This window comes from Xyrauchen texanus, chromosome 4 (genome assembly GCF_025860055.1).
Source record: "Xyrauchen texanus isolate HMW12.3.18 chromosome 4, RBS_HiC_50CHRs, whole genome shotgun sequence".
In the NCBI taxonomy this organism is placed as follows: domain Eukaryota; kingdom Metazoa; phylum Chordata; class Actinopteri; order Cypriniformes; family Catostomidae; genus Xyrauchen; species Xyrauchen texanus.
The window spans coordinates 42,338,592-42,362,909 of record NC_068279.1 but is presented as its reverse complement, the minus strand read 5'-3'; the positions used below and the strand labels follow the sequence as shown (position 1 = coordinate 42,362,909).

Here is a 24,318-nt window from a genome sequence, read left to right as displayed (position 1 = left end):
ATTAAAATACATGGTTACAGTTTTTTGAGTATTCAACGTAAGATCTGAAGATTAAGCCAAAGTGAAACTTTCTGTATTATGCATGAGAGCTTTGTTGCTACTTGATCAGCATAACAACCATGTGCATATATGACAGCATCACCTGCATACATCAAAATACATTCATCATCACACACAGATGGAAGATCATTTATATACAGTCTAAATAACAGTGGCCCCTATATTGATCCTTGAGGGACTCCCAAATGACATGATTTTAGTTCATGTATATACAGTGTACATGGGATAATGTACTGTTCACCTTAACACACTGAGTACGTTCCATCAGATTCGATTTTATCCAATTTAACACACTAGAAGATAATCCATAATTCAATAACTTAGAAAGAAGTATGGAATGGTTAACTGTATCAAAGGCCTTATGAAGATCTAAAAACATGCTTCAACTGTCCTGCCTTTAATCTTAATTTCTATAAAGTAACAACAAGCACTTTCGGTAGAGGAATTCACACGAAAACCAAATTGCATTGGATGTAATAAAAGAGCATTTTTAGATGCTCTACTAGCTGCTCAGCAATCCATTTTTCCAACACTTTTGAAATTATCAGGAGAATACTGATAGGTCTATAATTACTTCTAATCTATCACCTGCATTAAATTATCGAGTTACCACAGCTGTTTTAAAAACTCTAGGGAATACACTCGCTTTCACTGACTGGTTTATAATATAAGTTATAGGAGTGTTTAAACTATCCATGATTTTTTGTTTTTTTATGACCTCACTATTAATTCCCCAACTATCTTTTGCCTTTGAGTTTGATAAAAATAATTAACTGTCATCTCATCTATTTCCTTAAAATTTAACAAATTCAGTGAAATTCCCACCTAATTTATTAGCAGACTCAATACAATTATGTTAATTTATCTATAAATTGCCAAATTCCCTTAGTATTTCCCTTTGCCTGTTTAATAATATCTAAATAAAAGGTTGTCTTAGCCTTCCTAAGCGCCATCTTAACTTTATCTCTAAGAACCTTATATACAAAACGATTGTATTGTATTGTATGTTGTACTACATATTGTAGTTATTAAATATACACTTGGTTATAGCCAAAACTCTCTTGATTTTGTTCTAGATTGTTAGACCATTCAGTCCAACCAAACAACAATGAAGCAGATGCGTTAACTTTAGTGGTCACCAGATGGTGTTAATCAGTTATTGGTATCCTAGCAATGATGTGATGTTATGCTGCCTCAGTAGCCTGTCCAGAGGTACATTCAAACACAAACACTCTCTGATGAGTCATTGACTGATAGGCCAGCGAGGCAATAAGACAGTTACCTTTGGTTTCGGATGCAGCCACAATAACAAGCTTGTGCATTCAAATGAATCTGTAATTAATCAACTCCATTGCTGTATAAATGGACACTATCGTTCATTTTTATTGAAGATATTCAAATGTACAGAGTTATTATAACAGATAAATGCTAATATGTAACAGATAAATGCAACTCTAATATTTAAAAGATTGTTTACCTTTCATTGTGGATGACAGACAAACAATATCTGTTTTAGAGTGAATATAAGGCTTTGACATCATATATTTACACTTGTGCTTGTCTTCTAATGACTTGAGAGACTTCATAAGACATGAGCCTAAACATGCTGCAAACTTGCTGAAAACATTTGCCACTCATTATTTTCACATTCAAATGAGCTTGAAATTTCACGGTACTCGATACCAGTTTCGGTACCAAAGCAAAAACAGGTTACTAAACAACACTCTTTTATTAACAAAGTTAACAAAACATTAGCAGCAGAACTAAGAACAGAAATATGCCATTGAGCAACACTTTTGACTGTGTCTTTGAACACTTATATAAGATTTGCTTTAACTTTTGCAACATTTACTTTAAGTTTTACCAAGTACTAAAAAAAACTAAATAAACAAGCATACAATAGAATGAATAAAAATCAATTTCCAAACTAATGTGCAAAGTGCTCTCGTATTAATAAAGCAGCATATTGCCATTTTTCTTCACGAAAAGAAAGGCACAGTGACATATATTATGATTAAATAAGTCACGAGCAATCGCGTTCTAATCTAGCTGCATTAAGCGTCCCCGAGGCAGAGTCTCTCTCAGCCGGGTGCAGTTTCAATCTCTCCCCCTTAGATCGGGACATTCGCGCAACTCATTGAAGAGGCACTTACCACACAGAGAAATGCCAGTTTCTGAGTTTATAGTTATTGACATGATCTGCTTCTGTATTATTTGAACTTTAATAAAGCTATAACAAATTAAATATAACTGCATTTGTAATGCCGGGATGTTTCCTTTAAAGAGCTCCGCCTCCGCATATTCCACAACGAGACTGCTTCTGAATTAACTTTTTATATTTTTTTATAATTCCCTAATACTTTGGGATCTACATAAGAAGATGCTGTGAAAGTTTAGAGTGCATCTGGACTGTGATCTGTGTAATTATTCCTCTCCTCAGTCAGGCGCGAACTGCGGTGCTGCTCTCACGCGTCATTAGTTTAATATGATTTCATTTTACATTAAATGAGATCAAACGACAATTAACATTTTTCTCGTCATTTTTTTATTTTCGACGTTGTCGATAATGTCGACTAATCGTTTCAGCCTTAATGCAAATGATAATATGCTTTTAAACTAACCTGCTTTGGTTGCTTGAATTAATCCGGGTGTCTTGTCTTTCATGTGCTTTATTAAGTTTGATGTGTTTCCTCCTTTCATCAGAAAATTGCAAAAGCAGCGTTTACAAATAGGTTTTTGCTGATCTATGATGTTTCCCTTTTCATCAGCCTCAAATACAAAGATTTTCTAAACCAAACCATTCCAAATGTCACCAAATTTTGCTTGTTGTGAGAGTTCAAAAGTTTCCAACTCTAGCACCTTCAGATATACTGGTATCGTAAAAGAAATGTTGTGACTTGTTACCAGTATTTTTGACAACACTATTACAGAATGCTTTAAGAATCCAGCATTCCACTGGGTTCAGAGCATTAACCATCAGTCTACCGTTGGCTGTTATCAGTGAATGTTAACTGTAATCTTTCTAGTTTTTATTTATTTATTTTTGTCTTTGCAGTTGCTGGTAAAGTTTCCCCTACCAGTTCCGATGCCCTCTTCAGTGTACCTGCTCCTAGTGCCACCTCCAGCCCACCAGAAGTGTACCTCCCGGCTAACTTCAAGCTCTCCAACACACAGCTGGCCTTCTTTCTGCAAGAGACCCGTGTTCCAACATACGGCACCCCACGTGGCCACCCTCTTCAACGTTCGGAGAGCTTTGTGGTCTTCCAGACCAAGGAGCTGCCTGCTGTCAACATCTCACTTGGGCCCTTCACCAAAGACCAGATACTCTCCAAGGACCTACTACAACCATCGAGTCCTTTGGACATTCCTGGAAGGTTGACAGTCAACTGGAAAGTCCGGGCCTTTATTGTACAGTCTAGGGTTTTTGCTAGCAACCCGTTGGTTCAGGTGCTGTTCTATATCGCAGGGCGGGACTGGGATGACTTCAAGATTCAGGACAAGCTTCCATGCGTGAGGCTGCATGCTTTTAGAGATGTTAGGGAGATCAAAAAATCTTGCAGGCTTCAAGGAAATCTGGCGCAGTGCTTGGCCCAGCTGGATCTCCCTTCCACGTGGTTTAATGTTAATGTAGCACCTTTGGGTCGCAGAAAATCCTCTGGGACAGAAGGGCTTGAGTTGAGTGGGGAGACTTTTCAAGTGGAGCTTTACTATACCCTCCATGATCCAGACAGCAATGATGAGTGTGGAGAGAGTTACCCTCGTCGAGGAGGGGTGTCCAGAGGGGAAGGTTCATCCCAACAACCACTTCTCCGTATTGGGAGCATCAGTTTGTACCAGGCCAGTCAGGAACAACTGGTGATAGACAAACAGCTTGACAAGAACCTCTTCCTGAGGCTTCCAGAGAAGCCATTAAAACCAGGAGAGACCCTCAGCATCCATCTTTTCTTAGTCCCAAATTCTACTGTGGAGCATTTTACACTCAAGTAAGTGCTTTTCTGTTTATTATGAACTTGAGATGGCCTGGAAATGGGATTTTACCTGAATCCTAATCAAATTCATAGCAACTTATTTGTACATATGCACCTTGTATGCACTATACCATTCTCATTCTCTAAAGCTTTATTTGTCTGCATTGAACTGAGAGTAAAAAAACCCACGTATCACATTCTTTACAAGGTAAAACTGATTTACTGAAGATGATACACAGGGGATCTAAATAAATCTCTATTGGAGTGGCAGGCATTAAGAGATTGCGAGAAGGATTCTGCTTTTCAAAGTAAAGACATAATGGGTATTAATTGACATCTGTTCAAATTAAATTTCTCTTGAGCTTGAACCAGTTCTTGTCGAATTAGAGCCAAGGGATGAAGCATGCCTTTTCTCATCTGGCTTGTGTGTTTTAATTTGACTTCCCATCATCAACGGAATGGGAGGGTTAGGGTTCGCCTGTAGACAAATTATGAAGGCGGAGGAAGGTTAGCTTCTTTTTTTCTCCCCAGATAGAAAAAGGAAGAAGGGAGGTTGGATATTAGCTGCTCTTTGAAGCATGTCGAAGGAATGCTTTATAAACAGTCACCCTAATTGTAATGAAAGACTTCAATTTAGAAATTCACCATTAATTAATTAGGCTTTGATAAGTTATTAACCAAAGCAGAAGCAGGCAGAGCTGTGGTCGTCTAGCAAGGATAGTTCCTTAAGTTTGATCTGGCATAGTGTGAAGTTTAGTCTGTGTGCATTATGTGTGGACTGGTTCACATTGGTCTTTTTCTTTCAGTATGGGTTACTGATATGTTGCAATGTGTGTGGATTTAAGAACTATTTTGTTTGGAGAGTTTATTTTTATAATACTTTTTTATTGTTAGGCTTCTCAGTAATGGTCGATCAATGTGGGTTTTCAGTGGCTAATTCCAATACAGATTTGTAGAGACCAAGATGACCAATGGCCAATATAATGCCAATATAGAGTATACAATAAAAACTTTTTAATAAAGACAAATTAGATGTACACAAAATGTCTTAAATTAAATAAACACTTATGTTAAAACTATTATACATTCATAATGCTGTTGATATATTTTGGAACTGACACATGGGGCAACTATCAATTCAGGTTATTGGCCAGACAGACATGGTAATTGGCTGATGCAAATAATACACAAATATATGAAAATATATTAACCGATCAGTCTATATGTCTAATCTGTTGGTCTAGGAATACTTTCTAAATTGTCCTTGCACTAGAAAACCAATGAATACATTTTCTGGTATAAAGTATAAAAATGAAATGATTAGGACTGAATCTTATTGTTACATTCCTAAGATACATCTTCTTTTAAATAATGTTTTGTTTTGTTAAAGAAAGTACTCCTTTTAATAAATCAATATCATATGTCATATAGCCTTTAAAGGTGTCTATTTGCACCCCGGTGTAAATATCCTCTGCCGCACAGTGCATCTATTTGCACCCCACAAATGTGGTGGAACCAAATAAATATATGACAAACTAAACAATAGATTTTGCTGCAGTGGCATGGGGTGTAAAAAACGTGTGTGAATGTGTAGTGTTTTCCTAGCAATCGCGATTCAAAGCCGCCTTTTGTCCCACTATTTCCCATCCGATTTCCTGTTTCCACTCTTAACATTTCCTTTAATACTACTTAAAATAACAGATACAAATTTATATAAATGTTGATTTCATCACAGTGATTTTGTCATGGTGAATGTCGGGGAGTGCAGAAAAGGGTTTGATCGTGAGGCTGGGTCTGTCAATCGCAATCGTTCCCGCTGCTTTTTTGCTTGTGTGTAGATTTGATCACTGTATTACTAATATTGTATTAACCATGTTTATTGGAGGAAACCACAGTTTTAATGCAATTAAACAAGGTGTTAATGCAGTAATATGATGGTAATATAGAAACCATGGTTATTTTTGTGGTTACTATAAATTTACAAAACAATAACATGGTGAAACCATGGTTACTCTTTATTAGTTATTGTAAGGTTATTTTTTCTAAGGTAAGTTTAAAATTAGGTTTAGGGGTAGGGGGTTAATTTAGTGTGTCTGTGGAACTCTAAATAAACACAATAAACACACTGCAGTGATGCCCATATACTGTATGTTAGTATTTAAGATGGGTGCAAATGGTATCTGACACTAATTGCACCAGGGTACAGTTATTATATCTACCATTATTTGCACCAGGGTTGGGGTGCAAATAATATCTGCCACTATTTGCACTAGGGTGTAAATAACATCTGCCTTAAAAGAAAAACCTGTTTACAGAGAAAGAGCATATGTGGACATTTCATCAACAGTTATATGACCAGATATTGACAGAGCGCATTGCTGCTTGTCACTTGGCAAACATTAAGATCTTTTTTTCTAGCTTAATCCTCTTAATGTTATTGCATATATTGAGAATTATCCCTAATTAAGAAGTGACATCTGTATGAGTAGTCTTCAAATTGGGACATTTCAGCTAAACAGACATCTAATACATTCAACACAATTTAATCTGCTGTAGTTTTTCAGTGTGCCTGAAAAACTACAGTAAATCTCTTGACCTCAAACGTTTTATGCACTCGTACGGAAGAGGATTAGGGCCAAGCAATAATAAAAAAAATAAAGCCATCTTGAGATTGAAGTCATTATAATGCGAGATTAAACTCGTTAAATTTCGAGAAAAAAAGTCGAAATACAATCTTGAGAATAAACTCATTAAATATCGAGAATAAAGTCATTATAATGCGAGATTAAACTCGTTAAATTTCGAGAAAAAAGTCGAAATACAATCTTGAGAATAAACTCATTAAATATCGAGAATAAAGTCGTTGTGTTTCGAGAAAAAACTCGTTAAGTTTAATCTCGCATTATAATGACTTTATTCTCGATATTTAATGAGTTTATTCTCAAGATTGTATTTAGACTTTTTCCTCGAAATTTAACGAGTTTAATCTCGCATTATAATGACTTTATTCTCGATATTTAATGAGTTTATTCTCAAGATTGTATTTAGACTTTTTCCTCGAAATTTAACGAGTTTAATCTCGCATTATAATGAATTTATTCTCGATATTTAATGAGTTTATTCTCAAGATTGTATTTCGACTTTTTTCTCGAAATTTAACGAGTTTAATCTCGCATTATAATGACTTTATTCTCGATATTTAATGAGTTTATTCTCAAGATTGTATTTCGACTTTTTTCTCGAAATTTAACGAGTTTATTCTCGCATTATAATTACTTTAATCTCGATATTTAATGAGTTTATTCTCAAGATTGTATTTCGACTTTTTCTCGAAATTTAATCGAGTTTAATCTCGCATTATAATGACTTTATTCTCGATATTTAATGAGTTTATTCTCAAGATTGTATTTCGACTTTTTCTCGAAATTTAACGAGTTTATTCTCGCATTATAATGACTTTAATCTCGATATTTAATGAGTTTATTCTCAAGATTGTATTTCAACTTTTTTCTCGAAATTTAACGAGTTTAATCTCGCATTATAATGACTTCAATCTCGAGATGGTTTTATTTTTTATTATTGCTTGGCCCTAATCCTCTTCCGTACACTCGTATTGGAATTTTTTATATAATTTTTTTTTTTTTGTGGTGCAATATGGTGGCTTTAATTCTCCAGGGAAAGACAGAGGAGCAATAAAAGCTCTGGCACAAAGAGAGGAGATGAAATTTGAAAGTCTGAAGTTGAGACCTTTGAGTCAGTCAGCTCAATAGCAGGTGAATTAAACTGTGCTGGGAGCCAAATGTTGAGGGTGTGGGGTAATTTGGTTGTATAAATGTACACGGTATGGGTTAAAATGCCCGTGTACCTCCATCATTCTGTAAGGTATTTTAGAATAGAATTAGTCATGAGAAAGTTAAATGACAAATAATTAGACTATTTGTCTGAATAAAATTCTCCACCATTAAAATCATAATACAACATCTTGTTGTATCCACTTACAATTTCTATTGTAAGGAATTAGCTGTAATAAGGGAATTCTGATTAATTAACTTATTGGAGTAATATTATACTCATGGCTTATTGAAAATAATATCACAATCTTTCAGATATGGTTCTGAGCTTTGGAGCAAAGATTTTTTTTTTAAATCAAGTGACGAGATTACTTATCAAAATAGACCACAGTCAAATTATATTTGAATACAAAAAATACTTTATTGCTAATCTAAACATAAAAACTAAACTAACACATAGACACAAACATGGAAAACAGGTTGTGAGTGAATTGTAACATAATGTGGTGGAAATGATCTATACAGAGAAAATGAGCTTTATAGAGTCCGTAGACATTGCCTTGAGAACCATTCGATACTTCTTTGAGTCTTAACTGGTCACTTAAAAAAAAAAAATAATTATTATTTACATTTCTTGTTGCACTTAAATCTGTTTTGTATACTATTCTGATGATAGTGAAACTTTGTAATATGGCACTTTTTGTACCACTGTCTCCCTAAGATGATTCGCTGATGTTCTTCCTCTTTTGTAAGTCGCTTTGGATAAAAGCGTCTGCCAAATGAATAAATGTAAATGTAAATGAGTCTAAATTGATTTGCAATCGGGTTACCATAAGTAATAAAATAATACATCAGCACTTTCAGCAAAAGTTCAGCAAGAGATTTACTTGCGTGTTGTTGCGTTTCACTGCGTTCTTTGGCTCTTTGTAGAATGTTCTGGTGGCTCCGTTGATGTTTTGAACCTCTGTTAAGTTCATGGATGTCGGTTGTTGGGTTGATGAGGCAGGCGTTGAAGCGAGGGAGACTCGCAACTCCCGTCACGTGTGTGTGTCATAGCGCAAAGGGCTTCCTCTGGGCTTAATTCCTGGCCAACTGCCTTTTTGTTTTAAATCATGCTTTTTTGCTGTTTTAGCAGAATGGTTAGTCTCCTTGACCATTTTATTGTCCAAAGTCAGGCCTCAACTAGTCTCCTTGGCACCTAGCAGAGCAGAATCTTTTAATTTATGATGTTGTTTGTTCTTCTACACCAAATATACTACAACGGGTACCATACAAAAAAGGCTATTAAAGATGTAATAATGAAAGTCCTTAAATGTGGATTAAGCTGTGCTGAAGTTTCCTCCACTTCACAGTCATATCCACCATCAGGTTCTTTTCATTTTTCCCTACATTTTGAAGATACTCGACTAGTTTCATGTGTTATTCTTGGAAATTGCATCTTAAAGGGATTAATCACCAAGAAATATTAAATTTCATCAACATCTTCAGTGTTAGTCTGTCTGTCACCATATAATTATAGAATTGCTTCCTTGCAATTGTAGAATTATGATTATCAAAAAGGCAGCATGTTGTAAATGTAACAACTGCAAAAATCACAGATTTTCTGTCTGCCTAGGGGCTACTTCAGAATCGTTGAGACAATACAAGTTTTTCACGAGGATTTTATTAGCATTTAAAAGTCCTTTAAACTAAATTGGTTAGATTGGAATGGCTATAATCTGTTTACGGACATTCAGCCAAGGAAATCCCTGTGGCATGTGTCTACCAAGCAGGTAATAAAACAATTCCAAATTAAATGCTTTGAAATTCCAAGAGGACTGTTGTATTGAACAAGGACAGAATGGTTGGCTTGTCACGTTGTTGTTGTTGTTTTGTCTGACTAAAATTGTGTTCAGAATTTGCTAAGGCAAGCTTAGAACATGACATTAGGGATTTGTTCTAAAGTACTAAACCTATAAAGAAAGTCATACAGGTTTGGAGCGAATTGATGTTGAGTAAATAATGGTAGAATTTACATTTTTGGGTGAACTATCCATTTAGTAGATTCTATTACTATAGCATTTTGATTATAGCAATATGCTGTGGATAAAATAATGTCTCCTGCATGTCTTTGTCTGTGATGTCTCCACCTCTGAGAGGGTCCATAAATTAGATTTGAGGGTTGGCATCTATTCTCTGAATATCTCAGAAATGATGGAAATGGTAATACACAATCTGAGTATCACAGCAACCTAATGACCACATTTAAGTTAAAACTCAAATTCATCAGTGACAAGATAAGCTATAATATACAGAACAGTAACTTTTAAAGGCACATGTGCATGTCAATAAAGGGATAATTCGCACAAAAATGAAACCCATATGAGTTGGGAACAACTTGAAAGTGAGTAAATGATGGCATGAGCAATCCCTTTAAGGACAACCAAAATGCTTCGAGACACAGAACGTACTATGAGTTATCATCACATTAGTCGCAGAGGGTGAAGGTTATAAAAGCAAAATACTGTATATTCCAATTACCCCGAGGGAGGTTGCATCCTCTCGAGGAACTCAAATATGAAGCCTGAAGGTCATATGCCGCCACCCCCATGTCCCTATAGCACATTGTGTTCAGTGAGCCCTATTCACCCCTTCACTTCTTATAGGATGACACATCTGCCATCACATCTGATTGGGTGACTCACTGGAATGTCACCTCAATGCTGCTTTGCTCTACTTGTCAGCCACATCTGACTGTGTCATACTCACTATCATCAATGATATGATGTAGCCATGATGCCCCATTCCAAGCCCATTGACATTGCCCACTGCTGACAACCCCCATACTCTCAGAGCTTTAAATCCATCACTTTATTTATTTTGATTATATACAAAGGGTTGAAAGCAGTTTCCCCATGACGCTTGTGTAAATAACGTACTGATTCTTGAGGTAAGGGACAAAGCAGGTTTGAAATATTTTTTTTTAAATTATTTTATTTTTTATTGCTTTGTTTTTGTTTTAATACTTTATTAATTTGAAATGGATATATTTACAGACAAAGGTCTTAGCCAATTAACCATTTAAAAATGGAAATTGACATTTCATAACCTACATTTTACTGTAATTTGTATTAGCTCTGTTAGACACACTAAAAAGCATGCTATTTTAATTTGATCCATCCAAAGAGAGTTTAAACTCTTTAATGATCTAATAGTGGTGTTCATCAAAGGAGTTACAGTAAGTAATAAAATACATTCTATATATATATATATATATATATATATATATATATATATATATATATATATATATATATATTATTATTATTATTATTATTTAATTTTTTTTTATTCTTTTTTCACACTATTCTGAAAGTGTTATATTTTCTTAACAGTCAATGTATTTTGGGTCTATTTAGTTAATTTTTTTCCTGAGTTAATGCTGCCTATACAGTACAACCTAAACTCAAATGCCAAAATCATTTTCACAATTGTAACAGAATGGGAATTATAGAGTTGGCATGTTGAAGCTGTGATCACAGAGACTTCAAAAATATTTGTTTAAAATATAAAAAATATGAAACTTACCAGATCATGTGTCCTACTATTGCCCACACCATGAGTAGGAAGTGGGAAATATATAGCTGATATATATATATATATATATATATATATATATATATATATATATAGGGTATAGCTGACCACAACATTGTCTGATTTATTCAGGATTATTAAAAAAATCTGATGTAGTTGATGGAAAATATATGGAAAATATAATTTAAAGATTACTTTATGTATTGTTTGATATATATAATAATATCAAATGAATTTATAAATTAATATATATATATAAATTAAAATCATATATATTTATGAATTTATTACATTTTTAAACAATTTCTTTGGCAATTTAACGTTGTAACAGCTTAATGGAGTATTTCACCCAACAATGAAAATTCTCTCATCATTTACTCCCAGATGTGTATGACTTTCTTTCATCTGCTGAACACAAATTATTATTTGTAGAAGAATATTTCACCTCTGTAAGTCCATACAGTGCAAGTGAATGGGTGCCAAAATTTTTAAGCTCCAAAGATTTCATAAATCAGCACAAAAGTAATCCATACGAATCCAGTGTTTAAATAAATATATTCATAAATGATAGGATAGGTGTGGGTGAGAAACAGATCACATTTACATTCTTCATGCATATCGCCTCCTACTGGGCAGAGAGAAGTATTTCAAGCAAAAAAGGATTTAAATATTGACCTATTTCTCACCTAAACCTATCATATCACTTCTGAAAATACAGATTACAACACTGAAGTTGTATGGATTACTTTTATGATGCCTTTATGTGCTTTTTGGAGCATCAAAATCTTGGTACCCATTCACTTGCATTGTATGGACCCACAAAGTTGAAATATTCTTCTAAAAAGCATAATTAGTGTTTTGCAGAAGAAAGAAATTCATTCACATCTGGGATGGCATAAGATTGAGAGAATGATGAGAGAATTTTAATTTTTGGGTGAACTATCCCTTTAAGTAACATGTGCTTCCAAGCATGCATTTTAAAAAATTATAATTAAATAATTTAAAAATATAAGTAATAAATGCTCTGAGTATGAACATTTTCTTTAGATTTAACTTTTTTTTGTATATTTATAATTATAATCTTATTTTATTTTTAACACATAGAGGACTTTTTCATGTAGGACATGTTTTGCCCTTAACTCAAGAATAAGTGAAAAATATGCCATCTGAGGATGACTTTGCTATTTTATTCTCTGGAGTTCCCTCTTACGTCAAACTTCAGGACACATATACGCGGATGTGAAGGACAATAGTCGATATTTGAAATTGCCGTGTATAAACTGCTTTACTATAAAATGTAAATGCTTTTCCATTTTCCCACTCTGCTCCCAGAAATAAATAGACCCAGAAATAATGTTGAATTATTTCTGTTGTGTCGAATTGTTGATACGATGTGGCTCCATCTTACTACAATAGTTATCCAGTCTGTTCCACACACATGCGCACTCTTCAAAAACCTGTAATATGCCAGCAATGCGTTTACATGACAGCATAAACCACATTTTCCGTGAGAAACCTGCGTGTTTTAAACCACTTTCTCTTAATCCCTTAAATGGCATAAGGAAAATGGCACTCTCATTTACATGACATTTCAGAGTGCCACTTTCTGCAAAAACACTGGAATAATTTTTTTTAAGTGCATGTAAATGTGGTCAAATAAACAAAACTATTGGCAATTAAAGAAAAAGCCTTTTTTGTCTATACCTTTTTTGATTACTCCCAAAGTTACTGAGCCTGCTGTAACACTTAGGAACTGCTAATCGACTGTTTGAAATGTGCCATGGTGACATTTATTATACACGAAGGAGAAATGTCTCTTCTCTCCCATGCCTCTTGTTCTTTAGAAGATAAATTGAAGCACTAAAACAAAGACATTTTAGTCAACCACAGTCATCTCCTCTCATTTGACATACTTCAGTAATTGTTTGAGTGCTGCTCATACCCAATTTGCACCAATTCAATGCTCAAGGTCAGACACATGTACATTAAACTTAACCATGCTTTTTATATGTGAGAGGGCGGAGGGCGGGGCCATGACATTATCATACCAAGGCCTTTAGGGATTTACATAAACTACTCAATGATCTTAGTGGTTTGCTGAGTTGAAGTTGAAGACTTTTCTAGACCATGATGTTTTGAGTTTTGAGTATGTTGTATTCTAATGTGGTCTATTGAGAAAATAATTGAGAGCTTTTCTCCAACAAAATTTGCTCTTGTTTGCAACAGCAGTATTGGCAAAACAGAGTGTTTCACTTGCCAAGTTCTTTTGCCCATAAAACACCACGTCTGTACAGCCAAGGATTATATCATTACAGCAAATTGGTCATGCAGCACCATTCTGTCAAAGTCAATTGAAATCTTTTAGCACTACATTTATGACATTTTCTTTCCCGCTTGGTTAAGCCTGACGACACATAACCACAATAAGTTTCACTGTTGTGATGTGCAAAAGTACCTTTTTTAAATCAACCTCATGACTTTATTGTACAAATACCTGTGGAGTCCTAGTTTCATGTGCAGAGACAAAGATAATAATAAAAATAATAAAGACATTCATAAATTGACTTTCTCTCTTTATCGTGTTTTCAAACCATTGCTCTGTTTGCTTGAGGGGTTTGATATGTCAACTTCTGATATGATGATACTGGATTGTATTGATAACGATAACTAAGTTGGTAGAAAAGTCTAATAACCAATTTATCAGATTATATAAAAAAAAAAATCGATTTATAGAACGATCAAAGATTTCTTAGTCTTTCCTTACTATGATGGGCACAGACTTAAGGATACAAGAGTCCAAAATGTATAAAATCCCAAAAGCTGTTTTTGTATGATGTGTATATATAGACAACTCTTCATCTGGTGAATATATTGGCTTTAAAAAACTTTCGGTATCAGCAACTATCAGCATAGATTTTTGCCGATAACAGTTAGTTCCAAAAAGCAACTATCAGCACCGATTAATCTGTAAAACTATAATATTGATCTACCTATTGTAGTTGTGTTTGCGGAACCTGTTTGGAACAAATCATTATTTTTCGATTTGTTTTAGTAATGCTAGTGATGCAAAAATTACACCCGTCACCTTTAAATAGAACTAGTTGAAAGGTTTAGCTTGGCATTTAACTAGTTAAAGAATAGATGAAAAATAGCTATAAGGAAATCTTTCAATCCTGTAGTAAATCTCAGCATGTGCTAATGTAACGCACTCTTCAAGCTTGTTCTAGCTGTGCACCTCCTGTAAGAACACTTCCTGTGGAATAATTTCATGTGTCATGAAATTAATTATATTAAACTAATCCATTCTTGTATTGCCAAATGCTACTTTTCTTTCTTTTAAAAAGCATCTTGGTTAAAAATATTTTTGTTCTGTCTTGCTTGAATCCCATTAATCTCATAGGTGCTATATGCTTACAATGTGCTACAGTATACATATGTGCTTCTGCATTTGGTTGTGTTCTTAACCAGCATAGTCTGTATGTTTGTGAATGCACAACCTTTAAACAATCATCTTTAAAGGTGAAGTGTGTAATTTCTCTGTTAAAGAGCATTCTCTTATTCAAGTTTAAAAGGTACAGACACTGTAAGTAAGCCATTCATTGGTTGATTTCACTCAAAAGTGTAAATATTTAGCTTGAGCATCCCAGCCAGACCTTCATAGCAACATTAGCTCAATCAATGGTGTGAGTTTTGATGAGGGGAGTTTTCAGGAAACCAGTAATTCTTTTTAAATTGAGTTTAGTGGCACAGAAAGTTGCACAAAAAAATCCAAGTTTTACAGAGCTTCTCAATCAACATTGGCTTGAAAAGCAAATCAAAATGTAAACTGAAAAACAAGCATGTGAGTGGTGGTGGCGTAGTGGTCTAAAGCACATAACTGTTAATCAGAAGGTTGCTGGTTCGATCCCCACAGCCACCACCATTGTGTCCTTGAGCAAGGCACTTAACTCCAGGTTGCTCCGGGGGGATTGTCCCTGTAATAAATGCACTGTAATTCGCTTCGGATAAAAGCGTCTGCCAAATGCATAAACGTAAATGTATCCAACCATCCATTGCTCATAGTGTGTCATTTAGAAATGTGATTCTCCTTGACTTCCAACTGAGGAACGAGTATACCATCCCCTCCCCTTCTTAGAACTTGCTCAATATCATCTACTATTACTACAGCGAGAGAGACTCTTGAGTACAATAGGTAGTTTCAGCTAATTTCTTTCTCCTCCAGCTTTGGCTCCCTCAAGCTATTTAATTTTCAAGTTTTTGATCTTGTATTTTTATACCGATCAATAAAAGATTAAAAGAAGCTTTCTAACCCCCCGCAAGCTCTCACACCACGAGTTGTGGTCTGTGCCTCCACAGTCTTTACAACAAATAGTTTTTTCTTCGAAGAGGATCCAAGCCCAACATTTTTGGGTGCTGTAACAAAATGCTTCCAATCATTATATCACCTAGTCAAACCAGCAGTATTTTACTGTCACGCAAATAACATTAAATTGGAGCAATAATTCATCCTCTATTTCATGGCACTGTGCTGTTGACACAAGCAGTAGCATGCAATGGCACCATCAGAAGGCAGTGCCAAGTAGAAATGCCCATTGGCAGTCTTCAAATCAATACATGCACTGGCAAATAGATCCCAAAAATTAATTATCTTATACAAATACTGCACTCATTTTGATGCAAGCTGTACCCAGAACATCAGTGTCAGCGTGCATTTGTGTTGGTATGTGGTTGAATACATAGAGCAGATTGCTAGCAGGGGTGGAAACATAATAAAGGTGACATTATAAATGTTTTTTTTCTTAGTCCTGGCACAGAAAGATTACAAATATATTGAGATATCATGTTACGTGTTGAAGACACTTTTGAACCTAGCCCCCTTATTAGCACGTCAGAGATGTGAGCATGCTGTATGAAGCTCATTACGGTGTGTTACAGATGGGTGACATTGAACCAAGATGCATGGATATCTATACATGCATCTCAATGGGTCTTTATTAGCCCATTATCAAAGACGGAAAGGTCACACGGTATTTGTATTCTGCTAGAGTGCTTTTCGAAAGGGCATGTTTATTAGAAAGCCTATGGTAGGTGTTCATTTGTGTTCAGAAAAGAGCACTTGGATGATCCGTTTATTGCCATGGTGCTATGCTACGCCAAGTCATCCAGCTGGTAATTGTAACACTGCAGGATGTATATTTTTTTTCAGTGTTTGATTTTTATTATGAGTCATTGCAGGCCCACGCAGAACCTGCACCCCCAGAATTGCGCTGAAAGCTTTGCAGACTTCTGCAGAATTAGAATGCCTGTTGTTCACAAAGTTCTTGGGCTCTATTTTCATGTGTGCATAAAGTGCAACAACTAATTAATTCTATGACAAATTTTTATGCCAGCACAAAGCTCAAGTGGCCTTTGGTGGAAATGAAGATGCATACATACTGTTGGTATATTTTATGTTACCAAATTGCTATTTTCCTGCATGTATTTTCCTGAGAAATCCACGAAAAGTCTAAATTCAATTCCTTCATTTGCAGTTTGGAGATTGCACCAGCAGGTTGTAATAAAGTTAATGTCCAAACTCTGAAAATATAGTGGAACATCAAATTATGTCTCTGAGGTTCAAAGTTGTAGCCATTTTATGAAAGAAAATTATTTTTGAAATTTGTGTTAAACTATAGTGGCATGGGGGGCGTGGTCATGTGTCGGTCTGCAGGAGAGGGAGAGTGGTAAGTCTCGTCACCTGGGTTGTGAGAGGGAGAGTGGTAAGTCTCGTCACCTGGGTTGTGAGATGGAGAGTGGTAAGTCTCGTCACCTGGGTTGTGAGAGGGAGAGTGGTAAGGCTCGTCACCTGGGTTGTGAGAGGGAGAGTGGTAAGTCTTGTCACCTGGGTTGTGAGAGGGAGAGTGGTAAGGCTCGTCACCTGGGTTGTGAGAGGGAGAGTGGTAAGGCTCGTCACCTGGGTTGTGAGAGGGAGAGTGGTAAGGCTTGTCACCTGGGTTGTGAGAGGGAGAGACTGCTTACCCAGACCCTGCGGAGACCACACCTGCCCTTTTTCTTGGGGAGGAAAAGTGGTAGACACGTCACACGGCCGTCTTAGGGCTCGTGATGGAAAGTATGGTGCGGTGGTAGATCCAGCCTCGAAAGGGGGGAGTTGCTACAGCACGGCGACCGGGCAGCTGTAACTGCCTAAGGGAGACACGGGGTCCGCTCGTAAGGGGACAGAACCGTGGAATTACACACAGGGGGAGTCCGAGCAGGAGGCCTTACCTACAGAGCACCTATACCAGTACAGGGTAGCCATCAGGGTACCCGCACTGGCTTGGGTCGGCGAGTTTCTCCGCTGAACCGCGGACCCGGAGGGCTGGGGAGGAATCGACCAGGGTCCCGACTCGGAGTGGGGCGCCCTTGGAAGAAGGCACACTACTTGACCTTGACGTCAGGAAAATGGTGCTGGGCGCAAGCGATCCACCCGGCCGGTCGGTCTACGTGTTACCGAGTTCTACGGGCTCGGACCTGACAAAACATGAGACGCAACCGACTCAACGCGGAGGTTGTAAAACCTCGCGAAGGTGTTGGGTGTTGCCCAACCCGCGGCTCTACAGATGTCTGCTATGGAGGTGCCCTTGGCCAGTGCCCACGAGGACGCAACACCCCTTGTTGAGTGAGCTCGGACCCGCAAGGGTAGGGGCACGGCCTGGGTGTGATAAGCCAGTGTGATGGCGTCGACAACCCAGTGGGCGAGCCTCTGTTTGGAGACGGCATTCCCTTCTGCCGCCCCCAAAGCAGACAAAGAGCTGCTCAGAGCGCCTGGTGCTCTGTGTGCGGTCCAGGTAAATGCGCAGGGCGCGACTGGACATAGCAACGAAAGGGCTGGGTCTGCCTCCTCCCAGGGCAGCGCTTGCAGGTTCACTACCTGATCTCGGAAGGGTGTGGTAGGAACCTTGGGCACATAGCCCGGTCGCGGTCTTAGGATCACAGACGTATCTGCCGGACTGAACTCCAGGCAAGTGTCGCTGACAGAGAACGCTTGCAGGTCCCCGACCCTCTTGATAGAGGCGAAGCGATCAGCAGGGCCGTCTTAAGAGAGAGGGCCCTGAGTCCAATTGATTCAAGCGGCTTGAAGGGAGGTCTCTGGAGTCCTGCCAAGACTACCGAGAGATCCCAGGAGGGAACTAGGCCTGGCCGGGAGGGATTCAACCTCCGGGCGCCTCTCAGGAACCTGAGGATCAGGTCCTGCTTACCCAAAGACTTGCCGTCTACAGGATCGTGGTGGGCGGCAATGGCGGCAACATACACCTTGAGGGTGGACGGGGACAGCCTCCTGTCTAGCCTCTCCTGTAGGAACAGGAGCACTGACTTGATCGCGCATCTCTGCGGGTCTTCAGTTCGGGAAGAACACCAATCTGCGAACAAGTGCCACTTTAGGGCGTAAAGGTGCCTGGTAGAGGGGGCTCTGGCTTGGTTGATTGTATTCACAACAGTCGCCGGTAAGCCGGCTAGCTCTTCCGCATCCCGTCCAGGGACCAGACATGGAGGTTCCAGAGGTCTGGGCGCGGGTGCCAGAGCATGCCCCGTCCCTGAGAGAGGAGGTCCTTTCTCAGGGGAATTTGCCAGGGAGGAGCTGTCGCGAGAAGTCTGAGTTCCGAGAACCAAGTCCGAGTGGGCCAGTAGGGGGCCACTAACGTGACTTGCTCCTCGTCCACCCTGACCTTGCACAGCACCGGTGCAAGAAGGCTCACTGGGGGAAATGCGTACTTGCGCAGCCCCGAGGGCCAGCTGTGTGCCAGCGGATCTGTCCCGAGGGGAGCCTCTGTTAGGGCCTACCAAAGCGGGCAGTGGGAGGTTTCCTGGGAGGCAAACAGGTCTACCTGGGCCTTGCCAAACCATTCCCAAATCAGCTGGACTGACTGGGGGTGAATCCTCCACTCCCCGCCGGGCAGGCGTTGTCGTGATAGCGCGTCCGATACGACGTTGAGCTTGCCGGGGATGTGAGTGGCACGACTTGAGTCGCTGCTGGCTCCATAGGAGGAGACGGCGGGCGAGTTGTGACATGTGGCGGGAGCGTACGCCGCCTTGGCGATTTATGTACGCCACCACTGTGGTGCTGTCCGATCTCACGAGGACGTGTTTGTCCTGAACTAACGGGAGGAACTTCCTGAGAGCAAGAAGGACAGTCAGCAACTCCAGGCAGTTGATGTGCCAACGCAGCGGGGCCCCTTTCCAACGGCCCGCTGCTGCGTGCCCGCTGCACATGGCACCCCACCCGGACCGGGAGGCCTCGGTTGTGATCAGAATGCGTCGGGACACCTGCTGCAGGGGCACTCCTGCCCATAAAAAGCAGAGGTCTGTCCAGGGTCGGAGTGTTTTGAGGCAGGCAGGGGTGATCCTTACCCGATGCGTGCCGTGGTGCCATGCTTGTCTCGGGACTCGAGTCTGGAGCCAGTGCTGGAGTGGTCTCATATGCATCAAACCCAGTGGTGCGACCGCCGCAGAGGATGCCATATGCCCCAGGAACCTCTGGAAAAGTTTTAGAGGGACCACTGTGCCTGGCTTGAAGGAAGCGAGGCAGTCCAGCACCAACTGAGCACGCTTGCTCGTGAGACGTGCTTTCATTGAGACTGAGTCTAACTCCAACCCGAGAAAAGAGATGCTCTGAACCGGAGTGAGCTTGCTCTTTTCCCAGTTGACCTGAAGCCCCAAGCGGCTGAGGTGCCGGAGCACCTGGTCTCTGTGTGTGCATAGTAACTCTCGAGAGTGTGCTAGGATGAGCCAGTCATCGAGGTAGTTGAGAATGCGGATGCCGGCTACTCGTAGCGGGGCAAGGGCCGCCTCTGCGACCTTCGTGAAGACGTGAGGGGACAGAGACATGCCGAAGGGGAGGACTTTGAACTGAAACGCCTGGCCATCGAACGCGAACCGTAAGAAGGGTCGGTGTCGTGGCAGAATTGAGATGTGGAAGTACACGTCCTTCAGGTCTACCGCTGCGAACCAATGTAGATGCTGAACACCAGCCAGAATATTTCTCTGCATGAGCATTTTGAACCGGAGTTTTAACAAGGCCCGATTGAAAACTCGCAGGTCCAGGATTGGTCGTAAGCCGCCGCCTTTCTTGGGTACAATGAAGTAAGGGCTGTAGAAACCCTTCCTCATTTCGGTTGGAGGGACGGGCTCTACCGCGCCCTTGGCTAAGAGGGTCGCGATTTCCATGCACAGGGAACTGGCATGCTCGCCGTGTACTGCGGAAAAGCGGATGCCCCTGAAGGGGGCCGGAGCCGGGCAAACTGAATTGCGTAATCGAAGTCGAATGGTCCGGTGCAGCCAGCGTGATGCGTTGGGAAGCGAAAGCCACGCTTCCCAGCTCTGCGCTTAGGGGCACCAAAGGGACGAGTATTTTGTACGCATCCAGCGGGCCTCGCAGCGGGGCGGAACAGGTAATGCAGCGTCGGGCGGCTTCGTTGCGGCCTGAGGCTGAGGTGCTGAGAATAGACTCAAAGCACTTACCTTGCTCCGTGCGCCCGGCAGGGGGCGGGTTCGTGACTGAGGAGGAGGTCTGATGTTGGCGTCCTCTGGACTCGTCTGTACCGGCCGGTCGGGGGACAGACGTGGGCAGGCGGAAGGCGGGATCGCCGCGTCCGGTGTACTGGGACTGTCGTAATCTGAAAGCACATTGCCGTGAGAACGGCATTTGCGGGCCAGGTGACCCAGAGGCAAAGGAAATAGCTCTTTTATTGAGAATGTGGGTACCACAGCCCCGGCCAGGGGTGTGGCAAATGAAAAACAAAGGATTCTCCACCCGGCCCTCCACCGGGGGACGGAGCGGTCTTACCACCTCCGGAGCTAACGTCTTCGGCTCTGGGTCGACTGTCTCAGGACCGCTTGGGAGCCTACCGGGTCCTAGAGGGAGTTCGTGAGACAGGCGGCGTACGCTGCCTGCGGGGTGCTCGACGCTGGGGCTGAGAGCTGGGCCCGGGTTGGGGCAGAGCAGGAGCTGGTTTCTTTGCCACAGGGGGACCCCCTCGGCGAGCAGACGGGGCAGGGCCCGTAGCGGCAGGTGTGCGGCGGGGCATGATGTGAGAGATGGCCTCCGTCTGCTTCTTCACCGCGGAGAACTGTTGGGCGAATTCCTCGACGGTGTCGCCGAAAAGGCCAATATGGGAGACGGTGCATCCAGGAAGCGGTTCTTGTCGGCCTCACGCATCTCGATCAGATTGAGCCAGAGATGCCGTTGAGTTTCTGAGTGCTTTGGCCTGGTGGACTTGCAGGAGGGCCATCGCATGCAGGGCGGAGGCAGCGTGTCCAGCCGCACTGTAGGCCTTCGCGTTGAGCGAGGATGTTGTCCTACAGGGCTTGGATGAGAGTACGGGGCGGCCACGCCAGGAGGTAGGGCTACCGGGGCATAGATGGTACGCAACTGCCCTATTGACCTGGGGAATTGCCCCGTTTCCGTGGTGCTCTCCGCCGTCGAGGGTGGTGAGAGTGGAGCGGGTGGCACCTAGACGAGCGGAGAGCGGGGCTCTCCACGTAGACGTCAGCTCGTCATGCACCTCCGGGAAAAACAGGACCGGGGGGATGCAAGGCCGCGAACGGCGTGCTGCCCCCAGGAACCAGTCATCCAACCGTGAAGGCTGTGGGGAGGATGGAGGGTTCCAATCCAAACCCACGCTCACGGCGGCCCGGGAATTCATGTCAGACATCTGAGCATCGGCCTCAGCCTGGGCCTGCTGGCCCGTAGGTGGCAGTCCAGGGGAGTCCTCGGCATCAGACATCACACTCTCCGATGCAGTGGCGAGCTCATCTGCTTCGGGCTCGGGAGGATAGACAGCCAGGCCGTGAGGCGAGCCGCTATCGCCGCGAGCATGGACGGGGACCAGCGAGCGTGTCGGGGAACGGGAGGTTCGCGGGGGGTTACCCGGCAAAACTGCACCCGCTGCCGCCCCCAAATCGCCCCCAGCGCCAACCGCATCGTCCTCAATCCCGTGGGAAGAAGGAGCAATGCGGGGTGCAGCTGGGGTGGCTTGCTTTCTGTTGAAAGCAATGTGGTCATGGTCATGTTCTCGCAGTGAGAACATGAACCATCCACAAACGCCGCCTCGGTGTGATCGCGGCCCAAACACACGAGACAGCGCCTGTGGCCGTCTGAAGCGGAGAGGCTTCTACCGCGATCCAGGAACGACACAGGGGCGGAAGGGCATCTTGAAAAGACGCGTCCTTAAAAGGACGCTCAACGCCGCTGTGTTTGCTCTTTTAGAGGAATTTACTCTTTTAAAGGAAATTGCTCTTTTAATACACAGTGTGTGTGTGTGTGTGTCTGCGCTGTCGAGGCTCAGGGGCAACAATGCACGCCGTGCAAAGTAGGAGAAAGCCGCTGCTGTGCGCCGTCAAATCCAACAGCAAGCAGATCGTCAGAGATACAGGAGTTCAGGGTGTGTATTCTCGCAGCAGACTGCAAACAGACCATCGGCTCCGAAGAAATTTTCTGAATGAACTCCCGTATTTGCGCCGCTTAAATACCCGTATGTCCGGGGGCGGGACATGCAAATACCGGCTGCCAACTCTCATTGGCCTTTTTTCATAGATCAGAGGTGGATATCGGCGCTCAAGAGAGACCCCTAGTGTCGCTTCTCCGACACAACGTGGAAAATATCTTGGTTTGTGTTCTGCAGAAGAAAGAAATTCATAGTTTAAGGCAACATAAGAGTGAATAAATTATGAGAGAATTATAATTTCTGGCTGAAATATTCCTTTTAGATAACTATTGCATGTTCACAGTGTACACTAAAAGGGCAGACTGTGCATCTATTCCTAACATTCTAGTTTTCATTTACATCAACTTAAATAGGTTGTCTACCCTGACTAAGGTCAATAAATAGAACAAATCATACTATGCTTATAAAGGGATAGTTCACCCAAAAATGAAAATGTGTGATGACAAATAAAATACATTTCCTTTTAAGTTCCACAGACGAAAGAAATGTTTGCCGGTTTGGAATGAACAACTTTTAATTAATGGGCTTACTCATTAGTGTGGTCTCATTAAAGAGAAGAGTGATATATTCACTATGTGCAATACAGTAGTGAAACATTCTGATTTGATTTGTGATAGTACTGGATGGGATTACAGTGACGATAGCACGTGTATAGCCTTTTAGTGTATCAGTTTAAACTGCAGAGAATGCATGAGACTAAAAGGGAAATAATTGGAGTACATTACAGTAATTACACTGACACTGACATACTGTCTGAACAGCTCTTCACAGCCTACCACCCCTCTGTCCTCTCAACACACACACACACACAAAATCCTCTGGGTGCTTTGTCTGGGGTGCAGAGATAAGGGAGCCTTATTTTCAGCTGGATTTTCCAGGCCTGACAACCCTGGCTCTGGACACTACTGCATGTCACCTTATACGCATATATTAATTTATACATTGGCATACACAGTTACTTAGCCTAGTACCATAGACTTCTTTTGTTTTGTTTTTTAATACTAACGCTTACAGAAAATGTTGTGCATTATTACAATAAATATACACAATAAACACTACTGACTAATCTTAATAGCTAAATCCACACATATTCTTTCACATGCACAAAAAAGCTCTTTGTTCAATGTATAAAATGCTTTAAAGTCTACGTATTTTGATACCTAAAAAAAAAAAAAAAAAAATGACAGTGGGGTCAATGCTTTTACACAGTCACAGTCATGCTCATATTCTAATAGTAGAGATGGTTAGATATGAAGAATAGAGACACTAGATGAAATCTTCACAAGCTATAAATAGTCCACACACACCCTCACTTCAATCAAGAAGTAATGTTGTTCAAAAACAAACACTCCATCTTTCTCTCACACTCTCAAATGTTTTTGGTGAAGCATGAGGGCTGTGTCCAGTCATCTGAGATCTGATGGATGAGACTCCTTCTGC

General features: G+C 41.0%; 1 protein-coding gene across 2 annotated transcripts in view; it reads left to right on the top strand.

The window, feature by feature from the left end:
* The window catches only part of LOC127636407 (transmembrane protein 132E-like), a 509,951-nt gene that overhangs the window by 364,428 nt on the left and 121,205 nt on the right, over positions 1-24,318 (top strand). For both annotated transcript variants that reach the window (XM_052116876.1, XM_052116866.1), the window contains exon 2: positions 3,116-4,043. In XM_052116876.1, the coding sequence (XP_051972836.1) occupies positions 3,116-4,043 (928 nt within the window). The remainder of the gene's footprint in view (positions 1-3,115; positions 4,044-24,318) is intronic.